The following is a 26,489-nucleotide window of genomic DNA, read 5'->3' as shown; positions in this document are numbered from 1 at the left end:
CTGGGACCATGGTGGGATCAATGGGGAGGCACTGGGACCTGCTGGGGACAGCTGGGAGCAACTGGGACCATACTGGGGGCCAACTGGGAGCATTTGGGACCATGCTGGGGCCACCTGGAACCATTTTGCAGGCACGTGGATCCTTGGTGGGGGCGTCTGGGATCTACTGGGAATCACACTGGAGCCAACTTGGGCCGCCTGGGACCACACTGTGTCCCACTGGGATCAAAGGGGAGGGCGCCACCCGATGTGATGCTGGGGTCAACTGGGAGCAACTGGAGGTTAATTGGTGCCAACTGGGACCATTTTGTGGCCAACTGGGACCATTAGGGACCATACTGGGGCTTAGTGGGACCACGCTGGAGCCAACTGGGAACATACAGGGGCCAACTGGGAGCAACTGGGGACAACTGGGAGTCCACAGGGACTGGAATGGGGCCCCGGGAGCTGTACCGCCTCCTCGAGCCCCCAGCGAACGGAACAGCGCGATTGGAGGGGGGGGGGGGATGCAAATTTATGCAAATGAGCCCGCTACAACTCCCGGTCCGCCGAGCCACCATAGAGACGAGACCTCCGGCGGCGCAGAGCGGCCGGATGGGGGAGCGGGCTGCCGGCGGATATTACGTCACGAGGCGCTTCGCGGCGGGAGCTTTGAATCGGGACGCGGCGGCGGCGGCGGCGGCGGGGGTCCTGAGCGTGACGTCACCGCGCCCACCCCCCCCCGCCCCCCCCGCCATGCCGCGCCCCAAGGACCGCGCCCCCCGGCGCCGCGGCGCCCCCCCGGTCTCCCCCCGGCGCTCCCCGAGGCGGCCGCCGGCCCCGGCGCCGTCCCCCCCGCGCCGTGAGTGCGACCCCACCCCGGTGGGACCGACCCCCCGACCCCCCCCCACTCCCCGCCCCGGTGTGACACCCACCCCCCCCCCCCCGGTCCACGCAGGGCACCGGCGGTACCGGCCGGGCCAGCTGGCGCTGAAGGAGATCCGCAAGTACCAGAGCACCACCAACCTGCTGCTGCGCCGGCAGCCCTTCTGCCGCGTGGTGAGCGACCCCGAGGACCGGCACCCCCCCGCCCCGGGGACCCCCCCCCATCGGGACCCCCAAACCACCCCCGGGACCACCCCCCCGGGACCGTGCCGGGACCCTCCAAGCGCCCCCGGGACCGCTTCGGGACACCCAGCCCCCGCCCGACACCCCCAAATCTTCCCCGGGACCCTCCCTGGTACCCCCATCCCCCCCCGGGACCCCCAAATCTTCCCCGGGACCCCCCCCCCCGGGACCGCCAAACCACCCCCGGGACACTCCCTGGACCCCCGACCCCCCCCCGGGACTCCCAAATCTTCCCCGGGACCCCCCCTGGTACCCCCATCCCCCCCCCGGGACCCCCAAACCACCCCCGACACCCCCGGGACCCCCAACCCTGCCCGACAACCCCAAACCTACCCCGGGACCCCCAAACCACCCCCGGGACCCCCAAATCTTCCCCGGGACCCCCCCCGGGACCCCCAAACCCACCCCCCGGGACCCCCAAACCACCCCCGGGACCCCCCCGGGACCCCCAAACCACCCCCGGGACCCTCCCTGGACCCCCAACCCCCCCCCCCCGACACCCCCAAATCTTCCCCGGGACCCCCAAAGCACCCTCGGGACCCCGACCCCCCCCCCCCGACCCTCCTGGGACCCCCAAGCCATCCCCGGGACCCCCAAATATTCCCCAGGTTCCCCCCAGGAACCCCCAAGCTCCCCCCCAGGACCGCCCCGACACCCCCAAATCTTCCCCGGGACCCCCCACGGGACCCCCAAACCACCCCCGGGACCCTCCCGGGACCCCCAACCCCCCCTGACACCCCCAAATCTTCCCCGGGACCCCCACCCCCTGGACCCTCGACCCCCCGAGAACCCTCCGGGACCCCCGAACCACCTCCAGGAAGCCCACCAGGACCCCCCCCCTGCCCCCGGGACCCCCAAAATTCCCCTGGGAACCCTCCCGGGAACCCCCAAACCACCCCTGGGACCTTCCCGGGACCACCCCCAAGACCCCGGGACCCCCCTGGGACTCCCAAACCCCCCCCTGGGAACCCCCCGACATCCCCAAACCTCCCCTGGGAACCCCCCCGGGACCCCCAAGTCTTCCCCGGGACCTTCCCTGGGACCCCCAAATATTCCCCAGGTTCCCCCCAGGAACCCCCAAGCCCCCCCCCCGGACCACCCCGGGACCCCCAAACCACCCTCAGAACCCCCAAACCACCCCCGGGACCGCCCCGACACCCCCAAACCTTCTCCGGGACCCCCAAGTCTTCCCCGGGACCTTCCCTGGGACCCCCAAATATTCCCCGGGTTCCCCCCAGGAACCCCCAAGCTCCCCCCCAGGACCGCCCCGACACCCCCAAGCCCCCCCGACACCCCCAAACCACCCCTCGGAACTCTCGTGGGACCCCCAAACCACCCCCTGGACCACCCTGACACCCCCAAACCTCCTCTGGGACCCCCAAGTCTTCCCCGGGGCCCCCCCTGGGACCCCTAACTCCCCCCCGGGACCCCCAAACAATCCCCAGGACCCCCCCCAGGACCCCCAAACCCCCCTGGGAACCTCCCTGGGACCTTCCTGGGACCCCCAAACCACCCCCGGGACCCCCAAATCTTCCCCAGGACCTCCCCAGGACCCCCAAACCACCCCCGGGACCCTCCCCGAGCCCCCCAAACCGATTTCTTCCCCCCCCCCCCCCCCCCCCCCGGGATCCCCCCCAGGTCCCCCCCGGACCCTCTGAGTGCCCCCCCCCCCCCGCGTCCTTGTGCCCCCCCATGGTGTGATGTCCCCCCCACAACGTCCTTGTCACACCCCCCGCCCCCCCCCCCCCAAGTGACGCGGTGGCCTTGTCTGGGACAAGATCCCCCCCCACGTCCTTGTCCCGTCCCCCCCGCGTCCTTGTGCCCCCCCCATCCATGGCGCCTCGTGTGACACTGTCCCGTGTGTCCCCCCCCCCCAAAATATCCCTGTCCCCGGGGTGTCCCCGTGTCCCTATGCGGTGACACCCCCGTGGCGGCGTCCCCGTCCCTGGGGTGTCCCGGGTCCCCCCGCAGTGTCCCCGTGTCCCCCCCCGCGGTGTCCCCGTGCCCCCCCCCGTGTCCCCATGGCCCCCCCCCCCCCTCCGGTGTCCCCCTGTCCCCAGGTGCGGGAGATCTGCCTGCTCTTCACGCGGGGGGTGGACTACCACTGGCAGGCCATGGCGCTGATGGCATTGCAGGAGGTGGGGGACAAGGGGGGGGGGCCCCAAGGGGTTTTGCGCCCCCCCCCCCCCCCCCCTCCTTTAGCTTTGGGGGCGGGGGGCATCTCTTGGGCATTTTGGGGGTGTCTTTCACTTTGGGGGGGGGGTGACGTTGGGGTGCCTGATGTTTTTTTTGGGTTCTACTGCTGGGGGGGGTGTCAGGCACCCAATAGGGTTTGGGGGGGGGGGGCTGTAACCCCCCCAGTTTGCTCCTTTCCCATGCCTTTGGTTTTTTTTTGGGGGGGGGCTGTGGCTTCTGGGGGGGGGGTTAAGATTTGTACCCCTTGGGTGTGCCCCTGGAGACTGGGGGGGGAGGACTCTTGTGGGGGGGGTGTATTGAAGGAGGAAGGGGGTATCCGGGGGGGGGGGGTGGGGGTGTGATATCGGGGGGGCACCCCTGATATCTCCCCCCCCCCCCAAAAAAAAAAAGGCGGCGGAGGCTTTCTTGGTGCGCCTGCTGGAGGACGCCTACCTGTGCTCGCTGCACGCCCGCCGCGTCACCCTGTACCCCAAGGACCTGCAGCTGGCCCGGCGCCTGCGGGGGCTGGACGGGGGGGGGATCTGAGCGCACCCCCCCCCCCCGTATCCCTCCTCCCCCCTTCTCTAATAAAGGAACGATCCCCCTTTTTTTTTCACAACCTGCCTCCCCCCCCCCTTCTTCAATTGTTGGTTGGGTCCCGCTCGGGGGCACCTTGGGGGGGGGTGTTAATTATGGGGGGGGGCACCCGAGTGTGATTTCTGGGGGGGGGGGGGGCACGGCAGCACCCCCATGGGAAAGGTTTGGAAGGGGGGGAGGGCAGCAGCCCAAAGTTTGATGGGGGGGCGATATGAGAGGGAGATCCACCGGGGGGGGTGTGCAAAAAGGATGTGCCCCCCCCCTCATTCCCCGAATGCTACGGGGGGGGGGGCGGAGCTTTTTGTGGCCCCCCCCCCAAGGTTCGAGGCTGTTATAGGGGCACTGCGGGCTCCCCCTAACTCCCCCCCCCCCCTCCAAATCCCCAGCATCGCGGGGTGATGGCGGCCACGCTGCTGCTCCTGCTGCTCCTGCTGCTGCTCCTGCTGCTGCTGGCGTTCGGGGGGGCGCGGGAGGGGTCCCCCCGGGGGGGGGCTCTGCACCTCCTGCACCCCCGGGGGCCACTGCACCTGCTCGCCCTCGCCCGCCGCCACGGGCCTGCCCTGCGCATGCACCTGGGGGGCCACGGTGAGTGGGGGGGGGGGAAGGAGGGGGGCACCCCACTATTTTTCCCCCCCCCAGAACCCTCCCCCCAGCCCGCCTTGGGACCCTAAAACTGCTCCCCCCCCCCCCGGCCTCCACCTCCTGGGACCCCCAAATTTTGGCTTGGGGACACCCTTGGTCCCCCCTCCCTGCACCCCACTGTTGGTCCATTGAGAGCTGGGGGGGGGGGTTGCAAGGGACGCCCCCTTCCCCCCCCTAAATCTCTCCTTGCTCCCCTCACCCCTTTGATTTGGGACCCCCCCCCCCACGCTTTGTTCCTGGGACAACCCCCCCCCTTCTATCCCTGCACCCATTTCCCCCCCAGAATCGGGGGTCCCTGACCCTACTGGGAGGGCTGGGACCGCCAAGCCCCCATACCCTGGGACCTCCCTGACCCCCCCCCCCCAAAGGGGGTCGCATCCATCCAGCCCCACCCCCCTTTTTTTTTTTTCCCCCTTCTCCTTACCCCCAAGATGTGCTGGTGCTGAGCTCGGTGGGGACCATCCGGGAGGCTCTTGCTCGCCGCTGGGGGGACTTCGCTGGGCGCCCCCCAAGTTACCTGGGTATGGGGGGGGGGGGGGGGGTCCACATGGGCCGGGGGGGGGGCTGCACTGGGTACACCCCCTCCCCAAGTTATGTGGGTACGGGTGGGTTATGGGGGGCTTACGGGGCTGGAGGAATATCCTGTGGGGTTGGGGGTGCTATAAGGGCTAGGGGGGGTTGTTGGGCACCCTGAAATTCCCTGGGTATTGGGGGGGCCCTGTGGGGGGTCACCTTACGGTACTGGGGGTGTCCCTGTGGGTGGCTGTAGGGTACTCGGGGGGGGGGGGAGCCCTGTGGGTTCCTCAAAAGGGTGTCTGGGGGGGTACTATGGTGTCTGGTGTGTGGGGGGGGTCCCTCTGGGTTCCCTGCAAGTGCTGGGGGGGTCCCTAGGGGTCCCCAGGGTTGTCTGAGGGGGGGGGGGGGAGGCTGGGGGGTCCTCGTGGGTGCCGGAGGGGAAGGAGGAGGGTGCCAGTGGTGACGCAGGCGTGGTGCCGCAGGGGGGCTGGTGTCGCGGGGGGGCCAGGACCTGGCGCTGGGGGACGTGTGCCCGGGGTGGCAGCAGCAGCGGGGGGCGACGCGGGGGGCGCTGGCCCGGGCTCAGGGGCGACTCGAGCCCCTCCTGGCGCAGCAGGCGAAGGCGCTCTGCCAGGTGAGCACCCCAAACCTCGGGATCCCCCCCCCCCAAAAAAAAAGCACCCCAAACCTGGGGATAACCCCCCATCCCCTTCCAGAACTCCAAGCCAACCCTGGGACCCCCAGATTGCACCAGGGTGCCCCCAAATCGCCCCCAGCACCCCATAGCTGATAGGGCAGCAGGGGATCCCTGCGGTATCCCAGTAATCCCATGGGGGCCACCCAGTAGCCTTTATGGGACCCATATTATCCTTTTAGGGCAGCCCTATATCCCAATGGGGTACCCCTTGCACTGCCCCCCCAGGGAGCCCCAGTGTCCCTTGGGATACCCCTTTGCCATGTAGGCATCCCTAATATCCTTTCTGGGATCCCTGAATCTCCCTGGGGCACCCCAATACTCCATTTATGCTCCCCAGAACTCCCCTTTATCACCCATAACCCTGCAGACACCCCAATATCTGACCGTGGGACCTCAATCCTCCCATGATCCCCTCTTCTTTCTTGGGGCTCCCTATATCCACTAGCACACCCCAGTATGCCCTGGGACACCCCCCCTTACCCACTTGGGGCCCCCTATATCTGCTTGGGACACCCCAAAACTCCCTAGGTCCCCCCTATATTACCCCAGTGCACCCCAATACCCCCGTAGTGTCCCCTCCCCTCTATCACCCTTGGGTATCCCAATACCCCCTAGGGCCAGCGGTATACCCCTGGTGACCCCAAAATCTCCTTAAGTCACCCCAACAACCCCCTGGGAAGCCCCATGTCCACCCAGACACTCCCCAGCCCCCCCCGGTGACCCCCTTTCCCCCCCCCCAGGACCTGCGTTCTTATGGGGGGGCACCCATCGACATCTTTGAGGCCTTCGCCTTCCACACCTGCAGCACCATCTGCCTCCTCATCTTTGGGGACCTGGTAGGGACCCGGGTGTCTGGGTGTCCCTTTGGGGGGATCCAGGTGGCCCTAAGGCATGGGGGGGGGGCACCCTTGGGTGGGGGCTGTCTGGGCCCGGGGGCCACCCAGGTGTCTGGGTGCCATTTGAGGGGAGCCAGGTGTCACTTGGGGAGGGGGGAAACAACACACGGGCACCAAGGTGTCCAAGGGGCAGTGGGTCCCCGATGTCCCCGATGTCCAGGTGCCATCTGGGGGACTCGGGGGCACCCAGGGGTCTATGGGGGTGACCCAAGGCATCTGGGCCCTCGCAGATGCCCCCCGAGGCTGAGGTCCGGGCCTTCACCCGCTGCGTAATGGAGCTGCTGGAGGTGTGGGGCAGGGCCAGCGTCCGGGTGCTCGACCTGCTGCCGCTGCTGCGGGTGAGCCCCACCGCGGGGCCGGGCCCTACAGGGGCCATATGGCTCTGGGGACAGGGTTTCTGGCATCTATGGGGGCCTGGGGGAGGTCTGTGTGGGACTGAGGAAGGGCATGGGAGGGGATGTTATAGGGTCTGTATGGGATTTGGGGGTGTTATAGGGTCCAGATGTGGGAGACTATACTGGGGAGGAACTATATTGCCCTGGAGGGGTTGTAGGGTATATATGAAGGTGTGGAGGGGCCTATGTAGGGCCTGGGAGGTGGTTATACGGCCTTGGGGAGGATGTATAAGATCTGGGGAGGTGCTGGGGTTGTGGGAGGGTACAGGGTCTATATGGAGCCATCTCCATATATATGGGGTTGAGGGGGGGGGTCTGTATGGGTCTGGGGAGGGGCTTAAATGGTCTATAAGACCCTGGGGGAGATGTCATGGGGTCTACACAGGGTTGAGAGAGTCTGTAGGGCTGTGGGGACTGTCTGTGTGACCGGGGTGGGTCTGTAGGGTCTGTGTGCAGCTGGAAGGGGTTACATAGCCACTGTGGCGTGAAGTGGGGGGCTCTATAGGGTCCTGGGGGCTCTTTGTGGCCCCTGGGGTGCCTACGGGCTCCATACGGTCCCAGGTGCTGCCCAACCCAGGGCTGCGGCGGCTGCTTAGCCTGGTGGAGTGCCGTGACGCCTTCGTGGAGGCCCAGATCCGGCGTCATGAGGTGGGATGGGGACACGGGACTGGGGTAGGGGGAAACCGGTGAGGGGACGCAGGGAGGTGACGCGTGTCCCCCTGCAGGCCTGCGCATCGCCCCCTGGGGACACGGTGCTGGGGGCGCTGCTGGGGGGGGACCCCAGTGTCCGGGGGGGGGCACTGGGCCCCGACCGGCTGCACATGGCCCTGGTTGACCTCTTCATCGGTGGCACTGAGACGACAGCGGCCGCCCTGGCCTGGGCCGTGGCCTTCTTGCTGCACCGCCCTGAGGTGCCACACACGCGTGTCACAGCGGCGTCTGTGTCCCTGCATGCGTCCCTGGGGGGGGGTCCTGAGTCCTCACCTGTGTCTTGGGCATCTCCTGGGTTCCCCCCACCCTGTACTGCCCTGAGGTGCCACATCCATCCATGTCACATCTGTGTCCATGTCACATCTGTGTCCATGTCCCCATGCAGAATGCAGGTCCCGGGGGGGGTGGGTGTTACATACGTTTGTGTCCATTGTCCTGCAAATCCCGTGTCCTCCTCCCCATGGCCATCACTGTCCCCTTGCACCACCCTGCAGTGCCACACATGTCACACTCATATCCCCAGGCAGGTCCCAGGTGGGGCTCACATCCCGAGGGTGCTCCCACCCATGTCCTGGGCATCCCTCGTGTCCCCCACACCATAACCACCGCCATCCCTCTGCACTGCCCTGAGGCGCTGCATGCATGCCACGTCCGCGTCATGTCTGTATCCCTGGTCAGGTCCTGGGGAGGGTTCCACGTCCTGGATGTCCCTGATGACCCCCTCCCATGGCCATCACCACCACCCCTGCACTGTCCCAAGGTGCCACGTGCATCGCGTCCATGTCACATGCATGAGGGACAGCTGTACATGACATGGCGTGGCATGTGTGCCCCCCCCGTCCCCTGTCCCCAGGTGCAGGAGCGAGTGCGTGCAGAGCTGCGTCAGGAGCTGGGCCCCACGGGCACCCCCCAGGTGGGGGACATGGGACGCCTGCCCCTGCTCCGCGCCACCATCACCGAGACCCTGCGCCTGCGGCCACCTGCACCCCTGGCCCTGCCCCACTGCACGCGTCGCCACACCAGGTACAGCCAGTAGAAACCAGTACGGGTCTGTACAGACCACTATTGACTAGTATAGACCAGTATGGGTCACCAGAGCCCAAAAGGCATCATAAAACCCAGAAGCACCTGGTAGAGCCCAGTAGAGCCTGGCAGAGCCCAGCAAGATCTGTCAGGTCCCAGTAATGCCCGGTAGGCTCCAGCAGAGCTCGGTCGGCCCCAGGAGGTCCTAGGAGCACCCAGTATTCTCCAGTAGGTGGCAGCAGAGTCCAGAGAACTAGAGCAGAGCCCATCAGGCCTCATAAGCCTCAATAATGCCCAGAAAGTCCCAGTAAAATCCAGCAGCACCCAGTAGTTACCAAAAAACAAACAAAAGAAACCCTGTAGGCACCAATAAAGCCCAACAGGCCTCAGCAGGTCCCAGTAGAGCCCTGTAGGCACCAGGAGGGCCCAGTAGATCCCAGCAGAGGCCATTAGGACCAGGTATGTCCCAGAGGACCCCAGTAGAGCTCAGTAGGTCACAGAAATGACCAGTAAACCTCACTAGATCTTCACAGAACTTGGTAAAATTATATATATATATTTTTTTTTTAAGAAAAAAATCAATTTCACTTAACACAGGCAGAGGGTGCTATTGAAAAGCGTCAGCGAGTTAAGCATTTTTTTTTTTAATTAATACTTTGAATAGATCCTGTAGTTACTTTCTTCACCACTACTAAAAGCAACACAGCACTAGATAATAAAATACATTGCACAATAAAAGCCCCATTAAAAATCTTAGTTAAGCTGAAAGATAAAAGGAAAAACATTTTATTTCACAAGCTGCCAAGGAGGGGAGTTGTGTTTGTAGTACTCATGCGTATTGGCCTGCAAATCCTAGGACGACATTAACTCCCAGGTCCGCTTCACTTCAGCATAAGACAGAGAAATAGAAGTTGACTTGCTGCCCCAGATGAGTTGTTCACTTGCTTTTGCCCCCAAATTTGGTGGTGGTTATGCTGAAGGTAGACTGGACCTTCTGGGACAGGGAGCTAGATAGTGTCTTGGACAGCTGCTGTTCCAGAGCAGTGAGTGGTCCAAGCATGCTCACTTTAACATCTGGTGTCTGTGGCGTGGAGTAGGCATTGGTGTTCTCAATTACATGTGCTGGGGTCAATGTTTTCTTGCTCTACCAGCATCAGCTGGCTCCAGTGCTCGATGTGCAGCAGCAGAAGCCGCTCCACTACCTTGGGCTGCTGCTTAGTGTCCTGCAGTAGTGTCATGGCGGTAGGACCCAGCAGTTCCCAGAACAGGCCCAAGAACAGCCCAGTAAGTCCCAATAGGGTCCAGTAGGCCCAGTTAGCCACAGTAGGCCCAGTCAGCCCCAGAGAAGCCAAGAAGGCCCCTGCAGAACCTCAGTAGAGCTCAGAAGGCCCTAGTACAGCCCAGCAAACCTCAGAACAACCCAGTTAGCCTCAGCAGGCCTTAAGAGGACCTACTTCAGCAGGGTTTCTTCATAAGATGTTAGTAGGCCATCCCCATACAGTGGTATAGGTTTAGGGAAGAGTGGCTGGAAAGTTTGCCAGCAGAAAAGGACCTGGGGATGTTGGCCAGGAGACAGCTTAACATGAATTAGCAGCGTACCCAGGTGGCCAAGAAGGCCAGCAGCATTCTGGCTTGTATCAGAAATAGTGTGGCCAGCAGGACTAGGGAAGTGATCGTGTCTCTGTACTCAGCATTGGTGGGACTGCACCTTGAGTACTGTGTTCACTTTTGGGCCCCTCACTACAGGAAGGATACTGAGTTGCTCAAGCATGTGTAGAGAAGAGCAATGAGGCTGGTGAAAGGATGAGAAAACGAGGCTTATGAGGAGTGGCTGAGGGAACTGGGGTTGTTTAGTCTGGAGAAAAGAAGGAGGCTGAGGGGAGGCCTCATTGCTCTCTACAAGTACACAAAAGGAGTTTGTAGTGAAGAGAGTGTAGATCTCTTTTCTTAGATAACAAAGTGATGAGACACGAGAAAGTGGCCTCAAGTTGTGTCAGGGGAGGTTTAGATGGGATGGCAGGAAGAATTTTTTCATGTAAAATGTGGTTAAGCATTGGAACAGGCTGCCCAGGAATGAGTAGAGTTGCCATCCCTGAGTTATTTATTGTGGATGTGGTGCTTAGGAATGTGGTTGAGTGGTGGACTTGGTAGTGTTAGGTGGATGTTTGCACTTGGTGATCTTCAGGGTCTTTTCCAACCTCAATGATTCTATGAATTGGGATGACATTGGAGACAAGTGGGGTAAGCCAGGACTATGTTGGGAGCCAACTGAAAGTGTCTGGGACCAAGCTTGCGGCAACTGGGGTCAACTGGGAATTGGCTGGGAGAACATAAGACTGTGCTAGGGCCAACTGGGAGTAACTGGGACCTGCTGAGGGCAGAGGGGAACAACTTAGACCATACTGGGGACAACTGAGAGGTTACCGAGGTGGGTCTCAGGAGCACCCAGCAAGCCCCAGTAGCATCTAGTAGAGCCCAGGAGTGCCCCGGTAATTTCCATCAGAGCCAGGTAGGCCCCATCAGAGCCAAGTGGAGTCCCAGTGGTCCAGGGAGTCTCCAGTAAAGCTCAACTGTCTCTACAGATCCCCAAAGACTCGGGTAGAGCCCAGAGCCCCCAGCAGATCCCAGTAAGTTACAGTAGGTCCCACTGGATCCCAGCAGGCCCTACTAGGTCACGGTATTGCACATTCAGCCTCAGTAGGTCCAGTATCACCCACTGGAGCCACAGTAGATCTCAGCAGGCCTCAGTACAGTCCAGTAAATCCCAGCAGAGCCCTGGAGAGCCCCAGTAGGGCTCAGTAGGCATTAGTAGAGCCCCATAGGCCCCAGTAAATCCCAGTAGGCCTCAGTACAGCCTAGAAAAGACCAGTAGGAAGCAGTAAAGCCCCCAGTGGAGCCCAGTGGTAGGCTGTAGTAACCCAGAAGAGCCCAGCAGGACCCAGAAAAGCCCAAGCAGGGCTCAGTAGTAGCAAAGCCCAGTACAGCCTTGTAGGCCCCAGTAGAGCCCAGTAGGCCGCAGTGTAGATCAGGAGAGCTCCAGTAGGGCTCAGTAAAGCCCAATGGTCCCAGTAGGTGGCAGTAGAGGAACTATGTAGACTCCAGTCTGGCCCAGTCCATCCCAGCAGCACCTTGTCCTGTCCTAGTGTTGGGGGTGTCCCTGTGCCAGCTGGCTCCATCGTCATCCCCAACCTCTTCGCTGCCCACCACGACCCTGAGACCTGGCATCGCCCTGACGAATTCCTGCCAGGTAGGTGTTGACCCTGGGGTTCCCTGGACATTTGGGCCCGTCCTGGACACCTGGGTCCCTTCTCCAGGTACTCGGGTCCCCTGAGCCCCTAGGGATGGGTCCCTTCCCTGCTTGCCAGGGTCCCTGATACTGTTGGGGTGATCACCAGCCTGGACATCTGTGTCCCTGGCCCTCGTGGTGGGTTCCCTCCCCAAATGGTATGTCCCTGACCTCCTTCCCTCCCCCCCCCCATTTTCCCCCTCCAGAGCGGTTCCTGGAGCCAGGGGCACCCTGGCGAGCGCTGGTACCTTTCGGCTGTGGAGCCCGATCCTGCCTGGGTGAGGCATTGGCACGAGCTGAGCTCTTTGTTTTCCTGGGCCACATCCTGCATCACTTCCGCCTGGAGCCACCGGTGCCTGGGGCCCTGCCCAAGCTGGGGGTGACAGCTGGCACTGTCCTGCGCTGCCCCCCATTCTGTGTGCGCCTTGTGCCCTGCCAGCCCCCCACCCCCTGAGCCCCGATGCCTGGGGACACATGGAAGCCTGGGCTCGCTTGCTGGTTGCTCTCAGCTTTTATTGACCCCATAAAGGCTTCATCACCACTGCCCCCGGTAGCCCTGCCTCCTCTCTGGGTGCTCTCAGTCACGCTGTGGCCGCAGCTTCATCTCCGTGAAGGGGATGGAGAACTCGAAACCTTTCCAGGGAAACCAGTTGATGCCCTGGGGAGAGGGAGGAGGGGCCCTGTCAGGACTTGTCGGCATACTACAGGGGCCCTACAGACCCATATATGGCCTATGGGCACCATACTGAAGCCCTGAAAAACCCACTCCCCTGCCCCAGGCCCTATCACTCCTATAAAGCCCCATGCCCACATAGGGGAGATCTGGAGCTACGGCGGGAGGGGTCCTGTATGGTGTCTTGCACTCTGTAGAAGGCCTATAGGATCTCAAAGGGGTGCATGACCATATGGCCCCCATAGCCCCCCAGAGAGTTCCTGGCCCCCATTGTTCCCCATAGGGCACCAATCTCTATAGGTGTGAAATCCCCTGCTGCCACTCCCCAGGCCCTCTAGGTCCCCATAGGTACCTGCTGCTGTGGGCAGTGCCATATGGATCTTGTGCCCCATACACAAGCCATGGGGCTCCCCCACCCCTTAGCCCCTATGGAACCTCCTGGGGTCATTTTAATCCCATTGCAGGCTGCCTTGTGGCCTCCATAGCCTTCCTCATAGCCCCTATAAATCTCTGTATGGTCTGTATTGACCTCCATATTTACCCTCTATGGCTCCTATAGCCTCCCATGGCCCCTATAGACCCCATCAAGTCCTCTTTTGCTGTTGTTGTAGTGCCCATAGACCCCCGTTATGGCCCCTATACACCCTCCCCATGACCCCCACAGCCCCGCAACGTGCCTGATGGTCGTAGGGGGTACCATAGCGCCCATTGAGGTTGGCATAGTGGCAGTTGCGGTACCACCAGGCCCCTGTGTAGGCGACAGCGCAGGGCCGGGGGCGGCGCCGGGGGTCACGGTCCCGTGTTGAGAAGGGGCTGCCAGCGTGGTAGGACATTGCGTCCCCTGCAGGACCCAAATTAGCACTCTGGAGACTCCAGCACCCCCAGGCCCCCAGAAAGAGAGCTCTCCAGAACACCCTCAGTTGGTCAGAGAACCACAAGATGTTCCCTAAGACACCCCCCCACCCACCCACCCACCCCCAGGATAGGTCACAGCCCCCCAGGGACCTCTATGTTCCATATCAGGGAGCATGATATGGGCCACTCTCAAGACCTCTTAGGGGCTCCCCAGGACCACCCCATGGGCTAGGGATCTGCAATAGGCCCCCAGAGCCCCCCCACCCATGAGTCATGGACTCCCAAAACCACTCCAAGCTCACCTCCAGGACTGCCTCTCGTTGGCAAAAGGACCTCCCCCCTCCTCCCCCCTTCTCCCCCCACCAAGGCCTCCTCTAGGTACCCTCCCATGGGTCAAGAGACCTTCAATAGCCCCCAGACAACACTCTCCCAGGAATCCTCTATGGCCTGTGAATGCTCAAGACCTCCCCACAAGTGCTGCCACTATATGGGCAAAGGGCAGCTTCCCCCAAACCACCGTGCCCCCCACCCCCCATAAACCATCAATATTCAGGGACCCCACCCTCCCCCCCCCAAGACTTCCCATGGGCTAAAGGACTCCTCCAAGACCTTCTGTAGGGAACCCCCATGGGCCAAGGCACCACCCAAGACCCCCACAGGGCTCCCCAGAACCCTTCCCATGGGCCAACAGCCCTCCCCTAGGGCCCTCCCAATGCCCCAGGGGACCCCCCAATACCCCCCCAATACCCTCGGCCCCTTCATGGGCCAGGAACCCCCCGCACCGGCGGTGCCGCTGTAGGCGCCGAGGTGGAGGCGGTAGTGCTCCTCGGGGCCAGCGATGGCGAAGTCACGGTAGTGGGCAAAGGCAGCGTCCAGCGGCGTCCGTAGGTCCACCCGCAGCTCCGTGGGGCCAGCCGCCGTCAGCGCATGCAGCGCCTCATTCCCTGCACCCAGATGCCTTGGGGCCTTCAGCCACTGCAGCCCACCCAGGGCCACCCAGACACCTGGGTCCCTCCCCTGGAGACCCACCTGGGGCCACCTAGACACCTGGGTGTCCCCCTGGGGTCCCCTTGGGTGCCTTTGTCCCCCCACCAGAACCCTGGGTCCCCCCAGATGCAAGGGTCCTCACCAAGCCAGAACTCCTGGGAGACATTGCCAAAGCCGTGGGCGTACTCTTCCCATCCCCGCCAGAAATCAGTGGCCCCATTCATGCGTCGCTGGAACACCTGGGAGTGGAGAGTCAAAGGAACCCCTCCCCCCCGCCCACCCTCACCTCCCATTACCTCCCCCTGAACCCCCAGCTCCTTCCATTGCCCCTCATGGTCTTCCCCAGCGCACCCTGAGACTACCTAGGCTCCCTCGGACCCTTGTCGCTCCCCAAGACTCTGCATTGCACCCCCAGATCTGCCACAGACCCACAGGATGGTCCCCCATTATCCCTCCCCAGTTCTCCCACTGCCCCCCATAGAAACATCAAGAAGACCACAATAATGCTGCTCAGTGACCCCCAACTCGCCCCCAAGTGCACCCTCAGGGACCCCCATTGACCTCAGTCCCCCCACACACAGTGCACCCCATAGTCCCACCAATTGCCCTCTAAAGACCATCTATAGTACACCCCCCCTGCCCCCAGTTACCCCTTCAGATCTGTCAGGACACCCCTTGTCCCTCAAACCTCTCTACTGCCCCCAGAGGACACTCACAGACCCCTAAATGCCCTTCAGTGTGCTTCTTGGACCTCCTGGGACCACAGATACCCCCTCTACCCCTCATAGAACCCCATCACTGCCCTCCCAGTGACCCCCAATTATCCCCCAGGCCCCTCAATGCCCCTCACTGAACCTCCCAGACCCCCCAGTTCCCTATAGTGACCCCAGTTGCCCCACGGGCCCTTCCCATTACCCCCCAGGTTTGCCAGGGACCACCCCATTGCTTACAAGCTCCCCCCTACTGCATCCCACAGAACCTCCCTACATACTCCAAATTCCCCCAATTGCACCCTCAAGGCCATACCTATTGCCCCCCAGAGCCCTGCACAATGTCCTCCATAGAACCCACCAGACATCCCCAATGCCCCTCCAGTGACCCCATTTGCCCCCTGTTACCTCTCCAAATTTGTCAGGGAACCCACTGGGATGCCCCTGGCCTCATTACCTCCCTAGATCCTGCTATTGCTCCCCACAGAACGTCCCCTGACACCCCCAATGCCCCCTACTGCCCCCCTGCCCGCACCAGCCAGCCACCGCCATCGGTCTCCATGTCGCAGAAGACACGCAGGGGCCGCTGTCGGTCACCGCCGAGGAAGATGAGGGCCTCGCGTGAAGGCTTTGGTCCATTGAGCTGCTCCTCGATGCAGTCCCGGGGGTATGGATGGAGTAGGGGTGCTGGGGGACAGGGTGCAAATGTGGGGACCAGGTGTCCCCAACCAAGGGGCTCAGGCACCTACGTGCCCACTCCCCACCCAAGAAACCAGGAATCTGGGTGCCCCCCTATCTAGGGACCCAGTCTCAAGGTGTTCCCCTCCCACCCCCCAGCCAAGACATCCAAGTATCTGGATACCTCCAGAAACCCCCACCCCAGAACCCAGGCATCTGGGTGCCCTCTGTGTCGAGGGACCCAAGTGTGTCCACCTGCAAGGCATCCAGGGACATGGGGATCCCCCTGGCCCCAGCAACCCGCCCAAGGACTCAGGCATCTGGGTACATCCCACCCCCAAGGGACCCATGTGCCCAGCTCACGGGTGTCGAAGGTGGCCTCGAGGGGCACGGGGGCCGGCTCCAGCCCCTGACTCTGCAACTGCACCCAGTAGTGGCCCATGGGCTCCAGGCCCCACAGCTCCTTCGATGTTGCCTCAGGGGGCAGCTGCAGTGTCTGTTTGTGTGGGGAAGGGTTATTGGGGGAGGCAGGGGGCTTCTAGGGTCCATAGAGGCATTATAGGGGCTGCCGGGGGGGTCTTTTAGGTATCTAGGGAGCATAGGGTAGGCCTGGAAGGTGTACTGGAGTGCTGTAAAGGAGTATTGGGGACCACAAGAAATATTGGGGTGAATAGGGGTGCACTGGGGAGGTACCAGTAGGGTTCTCAGGGTGTTAGTGGTGTGCCTGGTGTGTGTGGGGGGTGTTCTTGGGTTCCCCAGGGTGGTATAAGGGTCCCCCATGAGGTTATTTGGGTTTCCAGTGGATACTGGAGTCTCACAAGAATTACTGGGGTCTCCAGAGGGGTGAATGGGGACCTCAGGGGGTTCTCGGAGGTTCCATGGGGCTATGGGGGTTGCCAGGGGGGCACTGGGGTCCTCAGGGGTGTTGTGTGGGTCCCCAGGGGGATTTCTGGGGTCACAACCAAGTTGTAGGTGACCCCAGGGGGCTACTGGGAAGGATCCCAGAGGCATACTGGGCACCTAATGTGTTGGGGGGGATGAGGAGTTACTGGTGTGCCCAGATTGTTGTTGGGGTCCCCAGGGGCCAACTGGGATGCTCCAAGGATGTAACCTGTGTTCCTCAGTGTGGTGTACGGGTCCCCAAGGAGGTTATTTGGGTTCCCAGCAGGGTACTGGGGTTCCACAGGATTACTGGGATACCCCATGTGGTGTTGAGGGCTCCAGGAAAGCTCACGGGGTTGGGAGGTTTTGGGGTGTTTGGGGAAATTACCTGCAGGGGGCCACCGGGGGGGCCGTAGACAAGGATGTAGCCGTCAGGGGGAACTTGGGGGGGCGCCCAGTGTAGACGAGCACTGCGGGGCCACAGGGACCCCACCCACAGGGTCCCTGGGGCACCTGCGCAAGAGATGGTGACCACTGAGGCCCACACCCTCCCCCCAGCCCCCCCATAGACCTTCCCACTGACTCTCCCCACAGACCCCCTTTGGGCTCCCCCAAAGGTCACCACACCACCCTCTCACCACCAGTGCTCCCACTGACCCCAAAGACACCCCCATGGTCTCCACCCCGAAGACCCCCTGTAGTATCCCAGTGACTCCCATCCACAGTAACCCCACACAGAGTACCTCAGGGAGCATCCAGGGACTCCTCAGGAGCCCCAGCCATCCCCTATAGCTTCCCAGGGACTCCCCATCCATGCAGTCACCGTATGTCCATCTCTTCACCACCCATCCATGCATGCTGCCACTCCTTCAGTCAACTGCCCACTCAGTCCTATGTCCTTCTGTCCATCTACACATTCCTCTGTCCATTCCAATATGCATACATCAGTTTGCCTCACTATCCATCCACCCTTCTTTCCATCCCTCGCTCCCTACCTCCCTGCTTCCCTCCTTCCCTCTCTCCATTTTCCCCTCAGCCATCCATCTTCTCATGCACCTTTTACCATCCGTCATTTCCTGAAACCACCCTTCCACTGAACTTTGCCTCCATGGCTCCAATTCATTTATTCTACCAGCAAAACACAAATCCAACCAGCTATCTGCCTGTACATGCTTCAGTTGATCCTTTCACAAAAAAAATGGGCTCATCACACTATCCATCCCATAAGGAGCCACAGTCTGAACCAACCATTCAACAACTTGTCCATCCGTTCATCCGCCCATCCATCCATCCAATCAAATAATTAAAGAGCCATCCATTCATCCTACATCCATCCATACACCCAACCACCCATCCATTGTTTCAACTAATATCCATCCATCCACCCATCCATCCAAACAGGTAAACACCCATCCCTCCATCTTCCACACATCCCTCCATCTTCCACACGTCCACCCCTAGCTCTCCAAATCTCTCTTTGCTCTTGCCTGAGACCATCCCTCAATCAGTCACCCAATGAGCGCAAAACCTTGTTCCCATTGCTCGCAAAGCCATGATCCAGCCAACCACCTAATGATACACCCATCCATAGAGCCCCCCCAAGCTGCCAGACAGTCATACAAGCAACCAACTTTCATCCATCCATTCCTCTCTCCAAACTGGCACACACCCATCCCATTTGGCCTTTCCCAAACACCTGCCACACCCACTCAGTGCTGAAAGGTGACAAGAAAAGGGCCCACAGCCACTCTCACCTGTCACAGCATCAGTGGAGATGGGGCCCAGACGTTTCCGCCCCCACATCCCATACAGGTTGAACTTGTAGCGGCGGGATGGCGACAGCCCTGGCACGGTCACTGTGCGGGAATCTCCGTCCACGGGCAGCACCTGTGGCTGGCCTTGTGCATCCTTGTACTGCACTGTGAAGGAGTCAAAGGTGCCCTCGGGGACACTCCATTCCAGCTGGACTGAGTCAGGGGTGATGTGGGAGGCCGTGAGTTCGCCAAGACGGGGCTGGGATGGTGGTTCCTCCTCTGTTGGAGATGGGGCTGCAATATGGAGAGCACAACGCAGGGCATAAACGTCCCCCCATACAACTATCCATCTGTTCCACAACCAACCATTCATCTAACCGTCTATCTGTCCCCTGTGCAAACAGTTGTCTGTCCGTCTGTCCATCCATCATCCTCTACTCCCGCCAAACTTACATGCTCCTAGCCTTCATACATTCCCCAGTCAGCACCAAAGGTTTCCCCATTTTCGTTAAGACCCAAGTGACCAGGACGGGCCCTCAGAAGGTTCCTGACACAGTCCAAACTCACAGCCCACACAAAAGGTCATGTACATGGTGTGCACCAGCCCTCACCTGTGACAGCATCAATGGAGATGGGGCCCAGACGTTTCTGCCCCCACATCCCATATACGATGAACGTGTAGCGTTGGGATGGTGACAGTCTGGGCACGGTCACTGTATGGGACCCACCGTCCACAGGCAGCACCTGCAGTTGGTCTTGTGTGTCCCTGTACTGCACCACAAAGGAGTCAAAGGTGCCCTCGGGGACACTCCATTCCAGCTGGACAGAGTCAGGGGTGACGTGAGAGGCCGTGAGGTCACCCAGGCGTGGCTCGGTTTCTGGTTCCTTTTCTAGTTCATCTACAGCTGCAACACAGAGGGCACAATGCCACCTATAAATATACCCCAGTCTGTTCTTCCATCCATCCATCCATCCATCGCATATTCCCATCCCTCCAACCCTCCATCCTGTTCAGCAACCAGGAGATGTTCCCATTTTCCAGAAGGCCCAAGGGGCTCAGGACAGATCCTGTCTTGGTTCAAGCCCTGATCCAAACCCAGGGCTTGCAAGGGACACAGATACAGCATGCAGCTGCTCTCACCTGTGACAGCATCAGTGGAGATGGGGCCCAGACGTTTCTGCCCCCACATCCCATACAGGTTGAACTTGTAAGGGTGGGATGGCGACAGTCCTGGCACAGTCACTGTGCGGGAACCACCGTCCACAGGCAGCACCTGCAGCTGGCCTTGTGCATCCTTGTACTGCACTTTGAAGGAGTCAAATTTCCCCTCGGGGACGCTCCATTCCAGCTGGACAGAGTCACGGGTGACATGGGAAGCTGTGAGTTCACCGAGGTATGGCTGGGATGGTGGTTCCACTTCTGACTTGACTAGTGCTGTGAAAAAGAGGGCACGATGCAGGGCAGAAACATCCCCTAGTTCATCCATCCATCTATTTGTCTCTCTATTAGTTGGCATACCCAACCTTCCTTCCTTCCTTCCTTCCTTCCTTCCTTCCTTCCTTCCTTCCTTCCATCCATCCATCCATCCATCCATCCCTACACCTTTGTACTCATTATACTGTGTCTAGCTGTGATCGAGTGAGTTCAGCTTTCCCAGAGCAGGACACGTAGTGCTGTGCTCTGCACTTGCAGGTAGGACAGCAATGTTGTTACACCAATGTTTTGTCTGTTGTTGAGCAGTGCTGGCACAGCGTCACGACTCCCTCCAACCCCTGTCAAAGCCAGTAGGCCAGAGTGTGTAAAAGGTGCAGAGGGGACATTGCCAGGGCAGCTGACCTAAAATGGCCAAAGGGATATTCCATACCGTATGATGTCACACTCCAGAATAAAAGCTGGGAAAGGGGAAGGGGAGGATCTTGTTATGAAGAGGTATGTCCTCCCAAACAACTGCTATGCGTATTGAGGCCCTGCTTCCCAAAATGTGGTCAAATATCACTTGCTACTATGAAGTAGAGAATAATTGTTTTAAACTTTTGCTTCCATGTGACATTTGCTTATTTTTTTAAAAATTTTCCCTTTAATTAAACTGCTTCTTATCTCAACCCCTGAGCCTTTTTTCATCATATCTTATGTCCTTGCTCTTTTCAGGAGTGGGAGTGAGCTTATTAAGCCACCACACTCATCTGTCTGTCCAGCCATTCATCCAGACACTCATCCCATCATCAGGGACCTTCACCAACCAAATCCAGTGATCTAGACTTTCATTTAATGCTTTGCTCACCCCTATCTTCCCCCACTTTGAAGTTTTTCATACTCCTTAATCTGATCATCCACTTATCCAGCTCTCCATCCATCCATCCGTCTGTCCGCCCATCCATCCGTCCGTCTATCCATCCAATTGCCCTTTTTTCCTGATTCCATTTCCCATTTATCACCCCTTTATTTCATCCATCTGTCCAACTTTTCACCCATGAAGCCATTGGTGCACTCTGACATACAGACAGACAGACACCCACAACAAAATATCCTTCCAAAAATCCATACTACCACACTTTCTGCCACTTAATTGTTCATCCCGCCAATAAACACTATCTCCATATCGATGACTTGACTTGCCCCCATCCTACCATCCATCCAACCATTCACCAGGGACCACCAAAGAGATGCACCCATTTCCCAGAAGGGCCAAGGACCCTGGATGGATGTGGTGCCCACTTCTGACTTGCTCTAAAGCCAAGGCATGCAAGGGATGCATAAGTGGCATGCACCAGAACATACCTGTGACAGCATCAGTGGAGATGGGGCCCAGACGTTTCCGTCCCCACATCCCATACAGGTTGAACTTGTAGCGGTGAGATGGCAACAGCCCTGGCACGGTCACTGTGCGGGAATCTCCATCCACACGTAGTGCATGCGGCTGGCCTTGCACATCCCTGTACTGCAGTGTGAAAGAGTCAAAGGTGCCCTCGGGGACACTCCACTCCAGCTGAACGGAGCTGGGAGTGACATGGGAGACCGTGAGCTCGCCCAGGCGTGGCTGGGATGGTGGTTCCTCCTCCGTCTTGACTGCAGCTGCAACAGACAGGGCACAAGGCACTACATAAACATGTCTCAGTCCATCTAACCCACCCTCCCTCTTCTCAGACAGACAGACAGACAGCCAACCACCCATGCATCCATTGTTTCAACCAACATCCATCCATCCATCCATCTTCCACATATCCACCTCTAGCCCTCCAACTCTCTGCTCTTGCCTTCAACCATCCCTCAGGCAGTCACCCAATCAGCAGAAAAACTTGTTCCCATTGCTCACGAGGCAATGATCCAGCCAACCATCCAATAATCCACCCATCCAAAAAGTCCCCCAAACTGTCAGTCATACAAGCAACCAACTTCCATCTATCCATTTCTCCCGCCAAACTTGCACGCTCCCACCCCTCCATCCACACTCTTTTTAGAACTCAGGTGATGCTCCCATTTCCAGCAATGCCCAAGCGACCCAGCACGGGCCCTTCCCAAACACCTGCCACACCCACTCAGTGCTGAAAGGTGACAAGAAAAGGGCCCACAGCCACTCTCACCTGTCACAGCATCAGTGGAGATGGGGCCCAGACGTTTCCGCCCCCACATCCCATACAGGTTGAACTTGTAGCGGCGGGACGGTGACAACCCTGGCACAGTCACTGTGCGGGACCCACCATCCACGGGCAGTGCCTGTGGCTGGCCTTGTGCATCCTTGTACTGCACTGTGAAGGAGTCAAAGGTGCCCTCGGGGACACTCCATTCCAGCTGGACTGAGTCAGGAGTGACGTGGGAGGCCGTGAGCTCGCCAAGACGGGGCTGGGATGGTGGTTCCTCCTCTGCTGGAGTTGGGGCTGCAATATGGAGAGCAGAATGCAGGGCATAAACATCCCCCCATACAACTATCCGTCTGTTCAACAACCAACCAAATATTCATCTAACCATCTATCAGTCCCCTGTGCAAACAGTTGTCTGTCCGTTTTTCAGTCCATCCATCCGTCCACCCATCCAACCATCCATCCATCCACCATCCTCTACTCCAGCCAATTTTGCATGCTCCTAGCCTTCATACATTCCCCAGTCAGCACCAAAAATTTCCCCATTTTCATTAAGACCCAAGTGACTGGGACAGGCCCTCAGAAGGCTCCTGACACAGTCCAAACTCACAGCCCACAAAGGACACATACATGGCATGCAGCAGCCCTCACCTGTGACAGCATCAATGGAGATGGGGCCCAGACGTTTCTGCCCCCACATCCCATACAGGTTGAACTTGTAAGGGTGGGATGGTGACAGCCCTGGCACGGTCACTGTGCGGGATTCACTGTCCATAGGCAGCACCTGTGGCTGGCCTTGTGCATCCACGTACTGCACCATGAAGGAGTCGAAGGTGCCCTCAGGGATGCTCCATTCCAGTTGGATGGAGTCAGGGGTGACATGGGACACAGCGAGCTCTCCCAGTCGTGGCTCTGATGGCAGTTCCTCTTCCGACTCCACTGCAGCTGCAACACAGAGGGCAGAATCAGGGTATGAACATCCCCCAGTCCATCTGTCCTTCCATCTGTCCGTCCGTCCGTCCGTCCATCCATCCATCCATGCAAAGATATATTCCCATTTTCCACAGGGCAGAAGAAACCCAGCACAGGCCCTTGCAAGGCTACTGTCATACTCCAAACACATGGCCCACAGCAGACACAGACTTGTCACATATCAGGACACACCTGTGATGGCATCAGTGGAGATGGGGCCCAGACGTTTCCGTCCCCACATCCCATACAGGTTGAACTTGTAGCGGCGGGATGGTGACAGCCCTGGCACAGTCACTGTGTGGGAGCCACCATCCACGGGCAGCACCTGTGGCTGGCCTTGTGCATCCTTGTACTGCACCACAAAGGAGTCAAAGGTACCCTTGGGGACGCTCCATTCCAGCTGGACGGAGTCAGGGGTGATGTGGGAGGCTGTGAGGTCACCCAGGTGTGGCTTGGATGGTGGTTCCTTTTCTGTCTCGACTGCAGCTGCAAGAAATAATGCTCAATGCAGAGTATAAATACCCCCCGGTCCACCCATCCATCCCTCTGTCTGTCCATCCCTCCATCAATCAATGAAACTCTCCATCCATTTATTGACAAAGCCTTCGAACCATACACCCTTACATTCTACTCAGCATTCCCCAAGTATCAACTTAGTTACATTCACCCTTTTGTCCTTCCATCTACCCTTGCAACCATAAAGAAGCCACGCTTCCTATCATCCATCTCCCTTCTATTTATCCATCTTCCCAGCCATTTATCCAGATAATCATTGAGACATCAAGGATATTCACCAACCATCCAACCATCAAGCTAGTGATCTAGACTTCCATTTAGCTCTTTGCTCACCCTGCCTTCCTACTGGGATGGGATCGAGTTCACTTTCCCTACAGCAGCCCATATAGTATTGTGCTCTGCACTTGTATCTAGAAGAGCATTGGTATCACACCAATGTTTTGTCTGTTGTTGAGCAGTGTTGGCACAGCATGAAAACTCCCTCCAAACCCCCAAAGCCAGTAGGCTGGGGGTAGATAAGAAGTGGGAAAGGGACATTGCCAGGGCAGCTGATGTAAAATGACCAAAGGGATATTCCATACCATATGATGTCATACTCAGCAATAAAAGGTGGGAAAGGGGAAGGAGAGGGGGTGACTCTAGTGGCCACTATGAAGATTTCTGTCCTCCCAAACAACCGATGTGCATATTGAAGTCCTGCTTCCCAGGATGTGGCTGAACATCACTTGTTGATGGGAAATAGAGAATATTTTTTTTTCATTTTTTCCCCTCTTTGCTTCCATGCAGCCTTGTTTTTTTCCCTCTGTCTTGTCCCTTTAATTAAATAATTCTTATCTCAACCCATGAGGCTTTTTCTTTTGCTTTCCTGGAACTGGCTGAACACCTGCCTGCCGATGGGAATCAGCAAAAGAATTCTTTGTTTTCCTTTGCTTGCACATGTGGCTTTTGCTTTACCTAGTAAACTGTCTTTATCTCAAACCATGAGTTCTCACACTTTTTTACATTTTGGATTCACACCTGAGGAGAGTAAGCGAATATCTGCAATGTACTCAGCTGCCTGCCAGGGCCAAACCACAACAACAATCCAAGACATATATATCTGTTTCCCAGAAGGGCCAAGGACCCTGCACGGACCCTTCCCTTGTTCCCACCTTTTTCCAAAACCAAGGATTGCAAAAAACACGGACATGGCACACACAAACCCTCACCTGTGGTGGCATCAGTGGAGATGGGGCCCAGTCGTTTCCGCCCCCACATCCCATACAGGTTGAACTTGTAGCGGCGGGATGGTGACAGCCCTGGCACGGTCACTGTGTGGGAATCTCCATCCACAGGCAGTACCTGTGGCTGGCCTTGTGCATCCTTGTACTGCACCATGAAGGAGTCAAAGGTGCCCTCGGGGACGCTCCATTCCAGCTGGACTGAGTCAGGGGTGATGTGGGAAGCTGTGAGGTCACCCAGGTGTGGCTTGGGTGGTGGTTCCTTTTCGGGCTCAACTGCAGCTGCAAGGTTTATGCAGGGCATTAATATGCCCCAGTCAGTCTGTCTGTCCATCCATACATCTACCCAACTGTCCACCCATCCATCAAGCCTTCTCTTCACCCATCCATGCAACTATCCATCAGTTTATTGACATAAGTTCCTTCCATACACCCTTACAGTCAATTCAGCATCACCCCAACTGTCAACTCAACCACATAGCAACCCTCCTGTCTATCCACCCATGCTTGTAACAAGAAAAAAAACAACACGTGGAAGACATCCATCCACCCTTCTACTCAGCAGTCTGTTCAGTAATTCATCCAGATAATCATCTAGCCATCAAGCACCTTCACTAACCATCTAAACAAACAGATAGTGATCTAGACCTTGATTTAGCTCTTTGCCCACTGTTTCCACCTTTTCATCCAGGTGTTTCTTACACCATTAGTCACTAAATCAACAAATCATCGAATCATGAAACAGTCACTTTGGAAAGGATATCAAACGCTCATCAGCTCCAACCTCTCCTGGGAAATGGGAGCCTAGATGAAATTATTTAGTATACTTTCCAGTTGTATCTTGAATACCTCCTGTAACAGGGATTCTACCATGTCTCTGGGCAGGTAGTCCAATGACTGATTTTTCTCACTGTAAAAAATTTCTGTTTCGTATCAAGAGGCAACCTATCCCAATGCTCCTTGATGCCATTGGCCCTTCTCTTCTCCATGGGGTTCCTTGAGAAGAGAGTGCCTCTGTGTCTGACAGGTGGACCTGTCTATCCACCTGTCTACCAGTTTATCCCTTAATCCCTCCAAACTTGCCTGCACTCACCCATTTGTCTATTCCCCAATCAGAGGCCAAGTGATGTAGCTGTCACCCAGAATGGCCAAGGAACTGGGAGGAAATGCCCCCACTCCCACCCTGTTCCAAAACCAAGGTATGAAAGGGACGAGAACACTACATGCAGCAACCCTCACCTGTGACAGCAGCAGTGGAGACAGGGCCCAGACGTTTCCGCCCCCACATCCCATACAGGTTGAATTTGTAGCGTTGGGATGGTGACAGCCCTGGCACAGTCACTGTGCGGGAACCTCCATCCACAGGCAGTGCCTGTGGCTGGCCTTGTGCATCCTTGTACTGCACCACAAAAGAGTCAAAGGTGCCCTCGGGGACACTCCATTCCAGCTGGACTGAGTCAGGGGTGATGTGGGAGGCTGTGAGCTCGCCCAGGTGTGGCTCGGATGGTGGTTCCTTTTCTAGCACAACTGCTGCTGCAACATGGAAGGCACAATGCAGGTATAAAGATTCCCTGGGCTGTTTGTCCATCCATCCATAGCTCTGTCCACCCATCAATTG

At 58.8% G+C, this 26,489-nt stretch overlaps 3 protein-coding genes across 43 annotated transcripts in view; 2 read left to right on the top strand and 1 right to left on the bottom strand.

Annotated features, from left to right (window-relative positions):
* LOC308184199 (histone H3-like centromeric protein A) lies at window positions 1-3,900 on the top strand. 2 transcript variants are annotated; one of them, XM_080571030.1, is made up of 4 exons: window positions 9-841; window positions 938-1,038; window positions 3,168-3,245; window positions 3,694-3,900. In XM_080571030.1, exons 1-4 carry the CDS (start codon window positions 433-435, stop codon window positions 3,826-3,828), a joined length of 723 nt encoding a protein of 240 aa, XP_080427156.1. In that variant the 5' UTR covers window positions 9-432; the 3' UTR covers window positions 3,829-3,900. The 2 variants fall into 2 exon arrangements, with proteins under 2 accessions (XP_080427157.1, XP_080427156.1); XM_080571031.1 differs by lacking the exon at window positions 3,168-3,245 and having other exon boundaries at window positions 1-841.
* A 327-nt stretch (window positions 3,901-4,227) lies between these two features.
* Window positions 4,228-12,626, top strand: CYP21A2 (cytochrome P450 family 21 subfamily A member 2). Of its 2 annotated transcripts, XM_080571294.1 has the most exons (10): window positions 4,228-4,464; window positions 4,953-5,042; window positions 5,520-5,671; window positions 6,475-6,570; window positions 6,861-6,968; window positions 7,587-7,673; window positions 7,751-7,936; window positions 8,590-8,759; window positions 11,903-12,006; window positions 12,252-12,626. In XM_080571294.1, the coding sequence occupies exons 1-10, from the start codon at window positions 4,278-4,280 to the stop codon at window positions 12,497-12,499; spliced, it is 1,428 nt and encodes a 475-aa protein (XP_080427420.1). In that variant the 5' UTR covers window positions 4,228-4,277; the 3' UTR covers window positions 12,500-12,626. The 2 variants fall into 2 exon arrangements, with proteins under 2 accessions (XP_080427420.1, XP_080427421.1); XM_080571295.1 differs by lacking the exon at window positions 7,751-7,936.
* Window positions 12,538-26,489, bottom strand: part of TNXB (tenascin XB) — a 42,401-nt gene continuing 28,449 nt past the window's right edge. For 27 of the 39 annotated variants that reach the window (XM_080571257.1, XM_080571282.1, XM_080571260.1 and 24 more), the window contains 16 exons: window positions 26,111-26,404; window positions 24,860-25,153; window positions 23,328-23,621; window positions 22,815-23,108; window positions 22,167-22,460; window positions 21,364-21,657; window positions 19,726-20,019; window positions 19,196-19,489; window positions 18,585-18,878; window positions 17,219-17,343; window positions 16,312-16,444; window positions 15,806-15,957; window positions 14,703-14,799; window positions 14,356-14,517; window positions 13,396-13,559; window positions 12,538-12,703 (listed from right to left, as the gene is read on the bottom strand). In XM_080571257.1, the coding sequence (XP_080427383.1) occupies window positions 12,623-12,703; window positions 13,396-13,559; window positions 14,356-14,517; window positions 14,703-14,799; window positions 15,806-15,957; window positions 16,312-16,444; window positions 17,219-17,343; window positions 18,585-18,878; window positions 19,196-19,489; window positions 19,726-20,019; window positions 21,364-21,657; window positions 22,167-22,460; window positions 22,815-23,108; window positions 23,328-23,621; window positions 24,860-25,153; window positions 26,111-26,404 (3,560 nt within the window). In that variant the 3' untranslated portion in view covers window positions 12,538-12,622. The remainder of the gene's footprint in view (window positions 12,704-13,395; window positions 13,560-14,355; window positions 14,518-14,702; window positions 14,800-15,805; window positions 15,958-16,311; window positions 16,445-17,218; window positions 17,344-18,584; window positions 18,879-19,195; window positions 19,490-19,725; window positions 20,020-21,363; window positions 21,658-22,166; window positions 22,461-22,814; window positions 23,109-23,327; window positions 23,622-24,859; window positions 25,154-26,110; window positions 26,405-26,489) is intronic. The other 12 variants (XM_080571276.1, XM_080571280.1, XM_080571271.1 and 9 more) reach the window with 11 other exon arrangements.

Source organism: Anser brachyrhynchus (genome assembly GCF_964034855.1).
Source record: "Anser brachyrhynchus genome assembly, chromosome: 30".
NCBI lineage: Eukaryota > Metazoa > Chordata > Aves > Anseriformes > Anatidae > Anser > Anser brachyrhynchus.
The sequence above is the reverse complement of the archived record's forward strand: the minus strand, read 5'-3'. Positions and strand labels throughout refer to the sequence as shown.

Bases quoted from the DNA above. Each gene is read 5' to 3' on its own strand.
- LOC308184199 (XM_080571030.1), top strand. From the start codon at position 433: ATGGGGCCCCGGGAGCTGTACCGCCTCCTCGAGCCCCCAGCGAACGGA. The intron at 842-937 runs GTGAGTGCGACC...CGGTCCACGCAG, and splicing joins GGCGCCGTCCCCCCCGCGCC to GGCACCGGCGGTACCGGCCG. The intron at 1,039-3,167 runs GTGAGCGACCCC...CCCTGTCCCCAG, and splicing joins GGCAGCCCTTCTGCCGCGTG to GTGCGGGAGATCTGCCTGCT.
- CYP21A2 (XM_080571294.1), top strand. From the start codon at position 4,278: ATGGCGGCCACGCTGCTGCTCCTGCTGCTCCTGCTGCTGCTCCTGCTG. The intron at 4,465-4,952 runs GTGAGTGGGGGG...CTTACCCCCAAG, and splicing joins CATGCACCTGGGGGGCCACG to ATGTGCTGGTGCTGAGCTCG. The intron at 7,937-8,589 runs GTGCCACACACG...CCCTGTCCCCAG, and splicing joins TCTTGCTGCACCGCCCTGAG to GTGCAGGAGCGAGTGCGTGC.